This window comes from Centroberyx affinis, unplaced genomic scaffold (genome assembly GCF_046629955.1).
Source record: "Centroberyx affinis isolate AG114_WGS23_722 - 3 ecotype Tasmania unplaced genomic scaffold, CSIRO-AGI_Caff_v1 ptg001205l_1, whole genome shotgun sequence".
In the NCBI taxonomy this organism is placed as follows: domain Eukaryota; kingdom Metazoa; phylum Chordata; class Actinopteri; order Beryciformes; family Berycidae; genus Centroberyx; species Centroberyx affinis.
Genome location: NW_027279723.1, coordinates 306,289 through 317,500, shown reverse-complemented (window position 1 = coordinate 317,500; position 11,212 = coordinate 306,289). Strand labels below are relative to the sequence as shown.

At 46.0% G+C, this 11,212-nt stretch overlaps 1 protein-coding gene across 2 annotated transcripts in view; it reads left to right on the top strand.

The window, feature by feature from the left end:
- The window catches only part of nrp2a (neuropilin 2a), a 71,706-nt gene that overhangs the window by 36,231 nt on the left and 24,263 nt on the right, over positions 1-11,212 (top strand). For both annotated transcript variants that reach the window (XM_071524573.1, XM_071524572.1), the window contains exons 8-10: positions 8,077-8,221; positions 10,336-10,511; positions 10,972-11,147. In XM_071524573.1, the coding sequence (XP_071380674.1) occupies positions 8,077-8,221; positions 10,336-10,511; positions 10,972-11,147 (497 nt within the window). The remainder of the gene's footprint in view (positions 1-8,076; positions 8,222-10,335; positions 10,512-10,971; positions 11,148-11,212) is intronic.

Sequence of the window (11,212 nt, the reverse complement as noted above, 5' to 3'; positions counted from 1 at the left end):
TGTGTGTGTGTGTGTGTTGGGGGGGTCTTGTTCAAAGCCTGTGTATGAAAATGAAAATAGAGGAGGTAGGTACAGGTACAGTACAGGTTGTTGTTGTCACGGTGCAACCTTCCATAAGCCTGTCTCCTGGGGGATTCGAACACATATCTGGGTTAAGGTCACTGTGGATTTCAAGAAAAAAAAAAAAAGGGTGGGGGTGGGGGCTTAATCCACACACGCACAGAGAGAGACACACACCAGACTGGGGGCCCCCTTCTGTGTGTGCCAGTGATTGGTTTGGGTTGGGCTCGTGGGGGGTATTTGATGCGGAGATTATTGAGCGAAATGTGGATTGGACTTAAAAAAGTCAACATCTGTGCAATTTATTAGAACCCCTCAGACCCCGCTAACCCCCCCCCCAACACACACACACACACACACACACAACCCAGAGACCCCCCCTTCACATAACCTCTGGCTGATCTTTCTGTGTGTCTGGAGATCTGCATGTGTGTGTATGTGTGCGTGTGTGTATGATGCATGCTCGTCTGTACCTTGTAATCGGACTCCACTAATCTGTCGGGGCCAAAAAAAAATACAATAAATGTACACACACTCTCAGACATGTACAGTGACAGATGCGCTGCCGACGAGAGGAATTGTTTGTGAAATTCAAATGTTATTCTGTTTCCAGCCATCAGAAGATATTGAAGATACATAAAATCTAATTTCCCACCTTTCCTAAAATTCACAAACTGATACACTTTCATTATGTATGCACTCTATACTGTTGTATAGACGTTTGAATTTTTGGCCACAGCAGACAGTGATGGATGTTCACCAACGTGGCCTGAACGGTCCTAGGATGCAGGAGCAACACTTTGGACAGATCGGATACTAAACGAAACACTAAGTAGAATCTGCAACTGCTGTTTCACCCTGCTCTGACTTTTTGGGGTTACACCTCTTTAACCGTACCATCCCCAAACCCCTTGTTGTATTCTGACTTCTCCTCTCCGTCCAGGTTCTCCTCGGGTCCCTGTGGGCCGCAATCAAATCTTCCGTGACTGCTAATCCACCAGTCATGTCGTACAAACTCCCAGTTCGCCCGTCCTAAGCCCCCCAAAGAGCCCTTAAGTGGTTGAAGCTCAATTCTCGTCAGGGGGTGCTGTAATGACTGGGATTTGGTTCTTCTGATTGTCATTTAACAGTGAGTTTGAAGCTAATGTGGCTCTTGGATGGGTGTGTGTGTTAGTGTGTGTGGAGGGTTGGGGTGTGAGTGTGCGTGTGTGTGTGTATGCATCAGGTATGAATCATCCATGAATAAAGGGATTGGCTTGGCAGGGCTTTACTCCTTACTTTATAGTGTTTGTTATTAAGGCAGAGAGTGTTGCCATTTATTGTCAAGATTTGTGTCAGTGTTTGTTGTGGCAACAAAGACTGAAGGATTTAATGCCAATAAAGATCATTTGACAGAGAGGCAGACACAGAGAGAGAGAGAGAGAGAAAGAGAGAGAGAGAGAGACTGAAGTCAAGAAACATCATCATGGGATTTTTCTTTTTTTTCTTTAGTGAAAAGAAAGTAGGAAGCGAAAAACACCAGCACTGCAGATCGCAATTGCCAGAATCACACCAGTCAACAGCCTTTGTGTGTGTGTCTGTGTGTGTGTGTGTATGTACATATATGTGTGTGTGTGTGTGTGTTCTGCGTGCCACAACATTTTCCGCTCGACACCCGCGTGACTCGTTAATTCCGAATCACGCTACTCACACATGCACCTCATTATTTGATGAGACACTAGCAGTCATGCACACATAGGAATTACATATCTCACACATACATACACACACACACACACACACACACACACACACACACACACACAAACAAAGGAATTATGTATCGGCATATTCGCACAAAAGAGTTTCACATTAAACACACACTCTATCACACACACGCCATCATCCATCTGTGAGGGAAATCGCATTGGCCCCACTGCTAACCAGGCATTGTGTTATTGAAAAGCATTGTGAGGCTGTGCTAAATCTGTCACACAAACACAGTAACCTGGGAGAGAGGGGGAAAAAAACAGCCCACACAGCACTTCAGCTTGCTCCTCCATCACGCTGTGTCACACAGGCACGCGCACACACACACACACACACACACACACACACAAGCTTTCTTTTTCACTTAAAGTGCTCCTAATACAAGCTCTCTCTCACTCTGCATATGCACATCCAGGTATAGATTCACACACACGCACCCACACACACACACAAACACACACACACACACACGCACACTCCTGCTCCTATGAATGCACAAACACATGTGCGTGTACACACACACTCACGAACACACACACACACACACACACACACGCAGAGACAACTGCTAACGTTGGTGCCGAGTGGGAGACATTGACAAAAACAACTGAGGGGGTGTAAGACCATTTCAAAGGATCACTGCATCAACCTCAGCACACACACACACACACACACACATACACCACCAGTCACTCTTACAGCCAGTGGTGGAGAGCGGCCAGCTGGAACCAGTTCCTACTGTCAACATCTTCATACTGAGAGAAGGAGGGAGCGAGGGAGGGAGGGAGGGATAGAGGGACGAACGACTGAAGCAAAGAGAGGGAGGGATGGGCGGGGTGGAGGGGGTGAGACGGGTAATGGATAGAAAGAGAGAGGGAGCGATAGAGAGACAGAGGGAGGAACTGGAGCAAGAAGAGGGGTGGGGGGGGAGATGAGGAGTGTAATGGATGGAGAGAAAGAGACAGGGAGAATGGGAGCGACAGAGGGGATGAAGGAAGGAGGGAGAGAGAGGGAATAATGTCTTGCGCAGAGCTTGCCACGTCTCCCTGTGGTGCCATCAGCTCGAAGGAAAACACCGGCAGTGGAGGAGGCATGTGCCAAAAACACAGAACAGAGAGAGAGAGAGAGAGAGAGAGAGAGAGAGATGGTAAATGAATCGAGCCGCGATGCATACATCCCTCGTTTTCCAGAGAGCAGAGCGACATTTGGACGTTCTCCGCTCCAGCAATGAGTGTGTTTATATTATAATACACGTTAATATTCCGAATTTGAGCCTTATCCCGGCTTAGTCGGTCTTAGTTGGGATTTGGCCTTTACATGGAGTGATCAGTAACTCGTTTTTTCATATAGTCTGGTCCAGGCGGGTCTAGTTTATTTATATAGCTCTTTATCACAGTCAAGCCTCAAAGGGCTTTACATGCCATCATACATGTCATATACCATACTACATCATATATATACATACATCATATACATACTATACATCATATACTTCGTCATATACTAGATCATATATACATCATATACCATACTATACACAAACACACTCACACTCAGATTTACAGTCTTCAATTCACCTGACCTGCATGTTTTTGGACTATATATACCTCTACTATACCTGTATACATGGAGATAGTACTATAAACCATACTGTGTTTATTACCAGTGCGTTATTCTGATGTTCCTGCATGTCCATGGAAACAGCATTTGTTCTGTTTGCCAAGCCCAACAATAAACGGGATATGATGATGTTTACATGCTAGAATCTACCGGTTAATATTGGCATATCCCAGCTAGCATATCCTGGCTTTTCATAATCAGGATATGGGCTTATCCCAGTTATTGTAAACATTATATGCCGTTTACATGCGTCAACTCATTTGAATATCCCAAATATAAATGGATTATTAATGTGCATGTAAACACACCAGTGAAATGAGGCACACTAGCTTCTTTTTATTCTCTCTATTCGCTGTTTTTGAGCTTTAGAGAGAGTGTTTACTTCATCACACACACACACACACACACACACACACACACTCCTTTCACAGTGACCTCGTTCTCCTGAGGGGTCATCAATAGTTAAATACCCATGGTGCCTCTGTCCCGCCGGTGTCCACACAGAGAGTCTGACCGTCGCATTTCTGTCTGTGTGTGTGTGTGTGTGTGTGTGTGTGTGTGTAGGGGGGCTTCAGAGCCAGAGCAGGGGGTTCGTTATAATTTCATGACCCTCCACACTAGGAGACACAACATGACAACGTTAATTATTCAGCCCACCTCGCCTGCACGCCGCGTGAGGGGCGGAGACACACACACACACACACACACACACACACACACACATAGACACACACACACAACACACACCAGTCACCAGGCAGATTACAGGGGGTGGCCCAGACAACAGACTGGCACCACCGCCCCTCTGACACACCAGAACGCCACACACTGTCTGCAATTGTTATTGAAGAGCAGACATTTCCATCCCAGGCTAACTTCATTATTGATATAAATGGAGTTCAGTGTCTAGTTCTACTTTTTAACCAGATAGTAAACATGGTGTTCATTCTCTTTAAGGAGTCTCTCACTTTAGTTTACGCCCTCGGTCAACAAGTAACCCAGTTATCAACACGTAGATCAGGTGACCAACCAGCTGCTTCCCAAGGCCAGTGACCTTTGACCCCGTCGATAAGGGGTCAGGGGTCAAATGAGTGACCCTTCACACACCCTGGAGATAGATGGATGGAGGAAGTGGAGGGGACAGAGGAGGATGGGAGCAGAGTGACAACTTTAAGGGTCCCATTGTCTCTGTCTCTCTTCCCCCTCTCTCTCTCTCTCTCTCTCTCTCTCTCTCTCCTCCCATATCCACAAGATAAATGGAAAGAGTCTCTCAAGAATTAATTCATGTTGAGCAAGTTGTTACTGTTCTTTATTGTCAGCTAATGTAGGCCATACTCCCCGCTTTCATCCGAAGATGAAAACAAATAAATACAGATGCCGATATTCTAATGTACCAACTAACTGCCATACAACCACAATAGAGACTTATACATGGGCATGACAGCAGATATGACATTTTCTGGGCAGCAGCGTTGGACAGATACTTTACAGACTACATGCATAGCCACTTTTGAACTGTTGTACAATGAAACTGGAGCTGATCGTGCCAAGCCTAGATCCATATTTACTCAACAAATGCGTTTCCATCGCAATTGATCACATTATTTCTAAAAAGAAAAAGAAAAAATCCAGTTCAAGCAAGTGTAAAAGCTGTTGCCAACACTTTCCTTGAAGTGCTGCTGATAATGCATTGTAAGTGCATTATAAGCACATTGAGCTTCAATGATAATCATCAGAGACACAGCATGATATAGTAAACACAACGCTCAAACGATTACAGGGGTTGAATTCTTTATGGGGCAACTGCATAGTTAATGACATGATATTAAATTGAATGTAATTTTCTTATGCTTGTATGATGATGTCTGTCTGATGATTACATTGTAAGAAAAGATTATCTGTGCTTCCAATGGGGTTATAATGTGCTTAAAATGCATCACAGTGCACTTAAAGTAAAGTATTACCAACTTTTTTTGAGAAAATTGAGGACATTTTTATTGAATTTTGCTGTTTCCATTCAGCTTCTCTAATTCGACACAGCATCATTTATGAAAGAAAAAACACTTGGATGCAACCCCAGCTTCTTTCCTCTCCCAGTGATGAATCTGCTGGTTGTTCTTCTCTTCCCACTCACCACCGCTCCCTGCCTCCTCTTCCACATTCCTCCGCTCGTATTCCTCATTAAATTTTATCTGTTGCCCTCCGTCCAACCCTCTCTTTTTCTCGCTCGCTCCTTCTTCCCTTCCTCCACCCTCTCTTCATCTGTTTTCACTGTCCTTCTGAGGACTGTTCCTCCCCGCGGTCATTTTCTTTTTCCTCTCCTTTACGTTTTTTTTTTTTTTATTTGACTCTGTCTTTCCGCTCCCCTCTCTGTTTTTTTCCACTCTGTCCCCCAGTGTTCTGTCGTTCTCTGTTCCTCAGACAAAGTTGTCGAATCGGTTAAGATGGCTCAGTTGTACCTGAGGCAACCCCCCATCATATGCTTATGTTTGTGTGTGTGTGTGTGTGTGTGTGTGTGTGTGTGGGTGTGTTTACCTAACCCCCATAAGAGCCCACATCCACAGTGTTTGCCCCCTAGGTAAACATAATGGCTGTCTCTCCCCAGTCCAACAGCAGATACAGCAGAGATAGCCTCACTTATCTGTTCAAACACTCACCCTGCTTTGTATTACCAGTGTCAGCTCTGCATGATTAAATCAGGCCATGCCCAAAATCAAATAAAAACCCCCCGAGTATGATTTCAAAGTCGTATTCCCACTGGTCATGGAATTTCTGGAGTATCATATAATTTTGAGCGGGTAGATCCCAGACAGGGAAAGTCAGGGAATTTAATGAATTCTCTGGGGAAGTCAGGGAATATCAGGGATTTTTTACAAATGGGTCACTTTACAGGAATATACCAGAGTGTGTGTTCCAGCTTGTTTCACGCATTCATCGTATTAGACGGTGTGGTTTTTTTTTCTCCACAGCAAGCCCAGCTGTAGTGGAAACCAGACTGTTTGCCCCTTTAGAAAAACAACATTAACGAACCAGCAAGGAGGAAGTGCATTGACTTATTTGTGGAAAGTCATGGAAAAGGCATGGAATTTTACATCAGGGCCATTTCAATATCAATACATCAATACATCTATAACATTCATTACTTGGATAATGATAGAAATTAAGTTTAGTTTTTGATATAGCACAGAAAATTTGAGAAAATCAACCCACTGGTTTCGGTGTCGTGTAAATCACAACTCAGGCTTGGATTTGATCATGAGTAAAAAATGTGTAGGAAATGAGGCCCTTTATCTCTAATGCATGTAAGCTGTTGTGTTTCCATTGTGTCTGCAGCCTGTGATGTGGAGGTTAGTGTTAGCTGCCAGAGCCAACAGCAGCTCTCCTATCTGCTGGCCTGGTCGACCACAGTCTGACAGAGTGAATGACACTTAACAGTGGCTCAGTGAGTTCCTCCTCTTATCCGACTCTGCAGTAATGCCTGTGCGCCTGTTATTGTGTGCTCCTGTGTATATTTTGTGTGTGCTTGTGTGGGATCCTGCGGTTTCCTGTGTCTTTTTGTGTGGTTTTCAAACTGCCAGTAGCCACCGACGAGGGGGGGAAGACGAGCAGATAGGGGTGTAGCAAGAGAGGGGAAGGAGGTGGGAAGGGTTTGGAGGAGTGGAGATGAAGGGAGGGAGAGGGATGTGGTAAAGACAGAAAGAGAGGAACGAAGAGGCGGGGTGTAGGAAGAGGAGGACGTTATTTGTAATTACGAGGTGAGGCGGGATATGGTTTCGGTCGGAAAGAGGTACAGAAGGAAGGAAGATTCGCGTCTGTCAGCGAATGTCCCCGTCCCGCGCCCTCGAGCGTCATGGGACGTCTGTCCATCCCAAAACAGGACGTAACCTGACCACCCCGCTTACATTTGCCCTTCGACCCCCTTACCGGCCCCACCCCGCCACTTAAGGCCCGTGGAAGGAAGGGAGGGGTCGGGGAGAGGAGGCGAATGTTGATGCTTGAGGGGCGTCTCGCCTCAGGAAGTGGATTTCACTCGCATCCTGCCCACCTGGACGGTCTTCCTGTGCCTGACAGCCAATCGTAATTGGTCGTGTCAGGTCACGTCTCCCACAGCTTCCTATGGCCACCAGCATGGAGGTCTATGTGGGTGGATGAGTGAGCAGTGTGTGTGTGAGAGAGGGAGAGAGAGAGAGAGAGAGAGGGACCCTCATCCATCCCGGGTCTTTCCCACCCTCCCAGTGCTGAACCTGTGACCCCAAAACACATCGACAGCTGGGCTGGTGACATTGGATCCGTGTTTGGGTTGTCTCTGCTTTGTCCGGCCTGCCACTGTGTGTGTGTAGCCAAGCGAAACCGCGCACTGTGGGTGGGTGGGTGTGTGGGTGGGTGTTAGAGCAAGGGGGTACTGTGTGTGTGTGTGTGTGTGTGAGAGAGAGAGAGAGAAAGATAGAGAGCATTTTGTAACCTTTATTTATTCAGGAAAGGTTTGGTGAGCGTGTGTATTCTTTTTCAGTAATATTCTACTTCACATTCATACATTCACACACATTCACACACATGGAGGTGTATCTCGGTGTATCCTTATGTGTTTTTGCATGTACATCTCCCACCTTGCCTGTAACCAGACTCCATTTCTCTTTCTTTTCCCAGGTTTTCCATGCCAACACAGACCCAGCTGAGGTGGTTCTGAACCGGGTGCCCCAGCCGGTTTTGGCTCGCTTCGTGCGTATCCGACCACAGACCTGGAGGAACGGCATCGCCCTGCGCTTCGAGCTCTACGGCTGCCAGATTACAGGTGTGTGTGTGTGTGTGGGTGTGTGGGAATGTGTGTGTCCTGAGGTGAGATTTTTTTTTAACTGTTATTTACCCAGGGAAAGTCGACTGAGCCTGCTTGCTCTTTTCCAGCAATGCCCTGCTTCACATTCATACAGTTAAACACATTGACACACTGGGAGCTGACCAATACAACCAGTCTTCTACTCTTGGAGTTATTAATTCATTCTTTTTTTTTTCAGTCACATTTTCCCAGCCGGTTCAAGGGATTTGAACCAGAAACCTTCCGGTCATAAGCCTGCTTCTCTAATCTCTAAGGCTGCTGCTTTTCCTCCCTGCCAAGAATAAAATTCTGTAGGAAACACTATTTGTGATTTTTTTTTATCATTTTCTCAAATGAAAATGATCAATTTTAAAGATATTCAATGTTGTCACATAATATCAGCTATTGGCAGCTACAGTCCAATAATGGGTATTGGTATTGGCATTCAAAAATCCATATCAGATGATCCCTAAGTACAAGCACAAGCACACATGCACACTTACACACACACACACATACGCGCTCACACACACATGTATTTAGGTTTCCTCCCACAATCCCACTGCTATCTTTCAAACATAGCAGGCCTAGGGCTAATTAAAGGAAACTTTTTTTACTCTGTTCTTCCTTGCAGAGGCTCCGCCAGCTTTATTTCCCTCCCTGCTTTCTTCTCCGTCTCTCTCCCTCCCTCCCTCCATCGACACTCTCCCACTCCATCGCTGTGCACTCGCTTTTTGTCTCTAACCCTCCCGCGATGCAGCCTCTGTTTCCTCTCATGGATTCATACAGTTTTTTGATGCGTCCTCTTTGCTCTTCTATATCGAGAAACGAGTACCGATCAATCTTTCATGGCTCTCCGTTCACTTTTACATCAGAAACTGTGATTCACTTTGGCCTTACCAGCTGCTATTGAAATAACTATTAGCTCTTACAGTTCAGGTGCACACACACACACACAGGCGGTTTCTAAATATAGGCGATGACCTCAAAAACAGGCACACCCCTTTGAAATGTACACAGACCACACACACACACACACACACTCAAGCGCTTCCTGTGCCTTTTATTCATTATTTACATCCCCCGCTTTTGCAGTGACATAACAGCATAAAACTTTGATCTGTGTTCTCTTAAACCGTCAGCACAACTAACATCTCCCCTATCTCCCTTCTTCCCTCTCTCTCTCTCTCAGGCTCTCTACCTCTCATCTCGCTCATCCACCTCCTCTCTCTCTCGCTCCTCCCTCTATCCTTACCTCTCCGACTCTTCTCTCTACCTCCCTAGGAGTCTCTTCCTTCGTCTTTCCCATCTCGCTCCCCTTCTCCCCGTTTCCCAAAGCCATCATCTTGAGCTTCATCTTTCTCTTTCACTTGCTGTTTTTTTTTTGTGTGTGTTGCTTTCTCCGTTCCCCCATTTCTCTGCCTCCCAGATCCTTGTACTTTAACTTTGTCGTCCCTTCCACTTAATCCTCATTTCTCCCTCTCACAGTTACTTTCTACCTCACTCGCCAACTGCCAGGTGTTTTTACATGTACATGTATTAAGAATTTGCCTTGGTGAGTTGGTGTGCATAACATGAATAGAGCAAGATTCACAGACATGATGCACATAGTGAAGAGAGAGATTTGACAATATTCACAATACGATACAATACACAATATATTTAAAAGAGGGTTAAAATAATAAGTTGAATTGGCACAGATATATTTTTGTGAGGAGATTGTGCAGAGATGTGCGGTGAATGTGAACACAGTGCAGGGAAATGTAGCCGTTCAGCAGACTTGAGATATGCTTTTATCTCGCTAATGGCGGTCTAATTGCAGATTGCACTTCAAACCATTGTGCTACCCTCGACATCCCTCTTTCCTTCCCTCCCTCTCCCAGTCTCTCACCTCATCCTCTCTTACTTGCTCCAGTCTAAACTCTTAACGCTCAGTGGGCAGCGGTGCAGTCCTGTGGTGGAGCTGAACAGCTCCCAGGTGGGAATGTGCGTAACTGTGTGAGCGTACAGCGGGGCGTTGCTCAAACTGCTCAGTCAACCCACCCGAAAGTGAATATTAAAGTAATCTTCCTCTCCCTTTCTTTCCACTCCAGATGCTCCGTGTTCAGACCTGCAGGGCCTGCTGTCCGGCCTGCTCCCCGACGCCCAGATCTCAGCCTCGTCCAGCAGGGACATGGTGTGGAGCCCCGGGGCGGCCCGCCTGGTGGCCAGCCGCTCCGGCTGGTTCCCCGGCCCCGCACAGCCGCTGGCCGGGGAGGAGTGGCTCCAGGTACAAGAACATCTACATTTTTAGCTGTTTAGGTGATGCTCTAAATGAGAGAACCTCACAGTACAAGTGCCAACAGCATAATAGAATATAATAGGTTCAAATTTGTATATTTAGAACCATAGCTACTACTATGCTATACATCTTGAAGATCTACGGTTCTATGTATATTGTTTTTTTAGAGGTGCTATGTTTTACCACATTCATTTTGACACATTGGTATAATTACTGTAAACAAACAAGACCACAGCCAAGAAGATTGGCAGACTCTACCGGCCTCTACACTGCGGTTTACATTTTGCGCCACTGGGTCGAATTTCACAGAGTTTTAAAAAAGACAGAAAGATGGTGCTGTTTTTCCACTGCATAGTTTTAACTTGTGTTAGTTTGTTCATGTGTGTAGTTTTGTAACATCTGTTTTGATCCCCATCAGTTAATCTAAACTCTAAACTCTAAACTTCAGGTGGACCTGGGGGTGCCCAAGACGGTGCGGGGGGTGATCACCCAGGGTGCGAGGGGAGGAGACGCAGGAAGCGGGGCGACCACCGACAACCGGGCGTTCGTCAGGAAGTACAAAGTGGCGCACAGCCTGGATGGAAAAGACTGGAATTTCATCATGGACATCAAGACTAGCCTGCCCCAAGGTGGGTGAGGGAGCGGGATGAAACCAAGTCATTAAGATCTCTCTCATGCAGACAAACCAT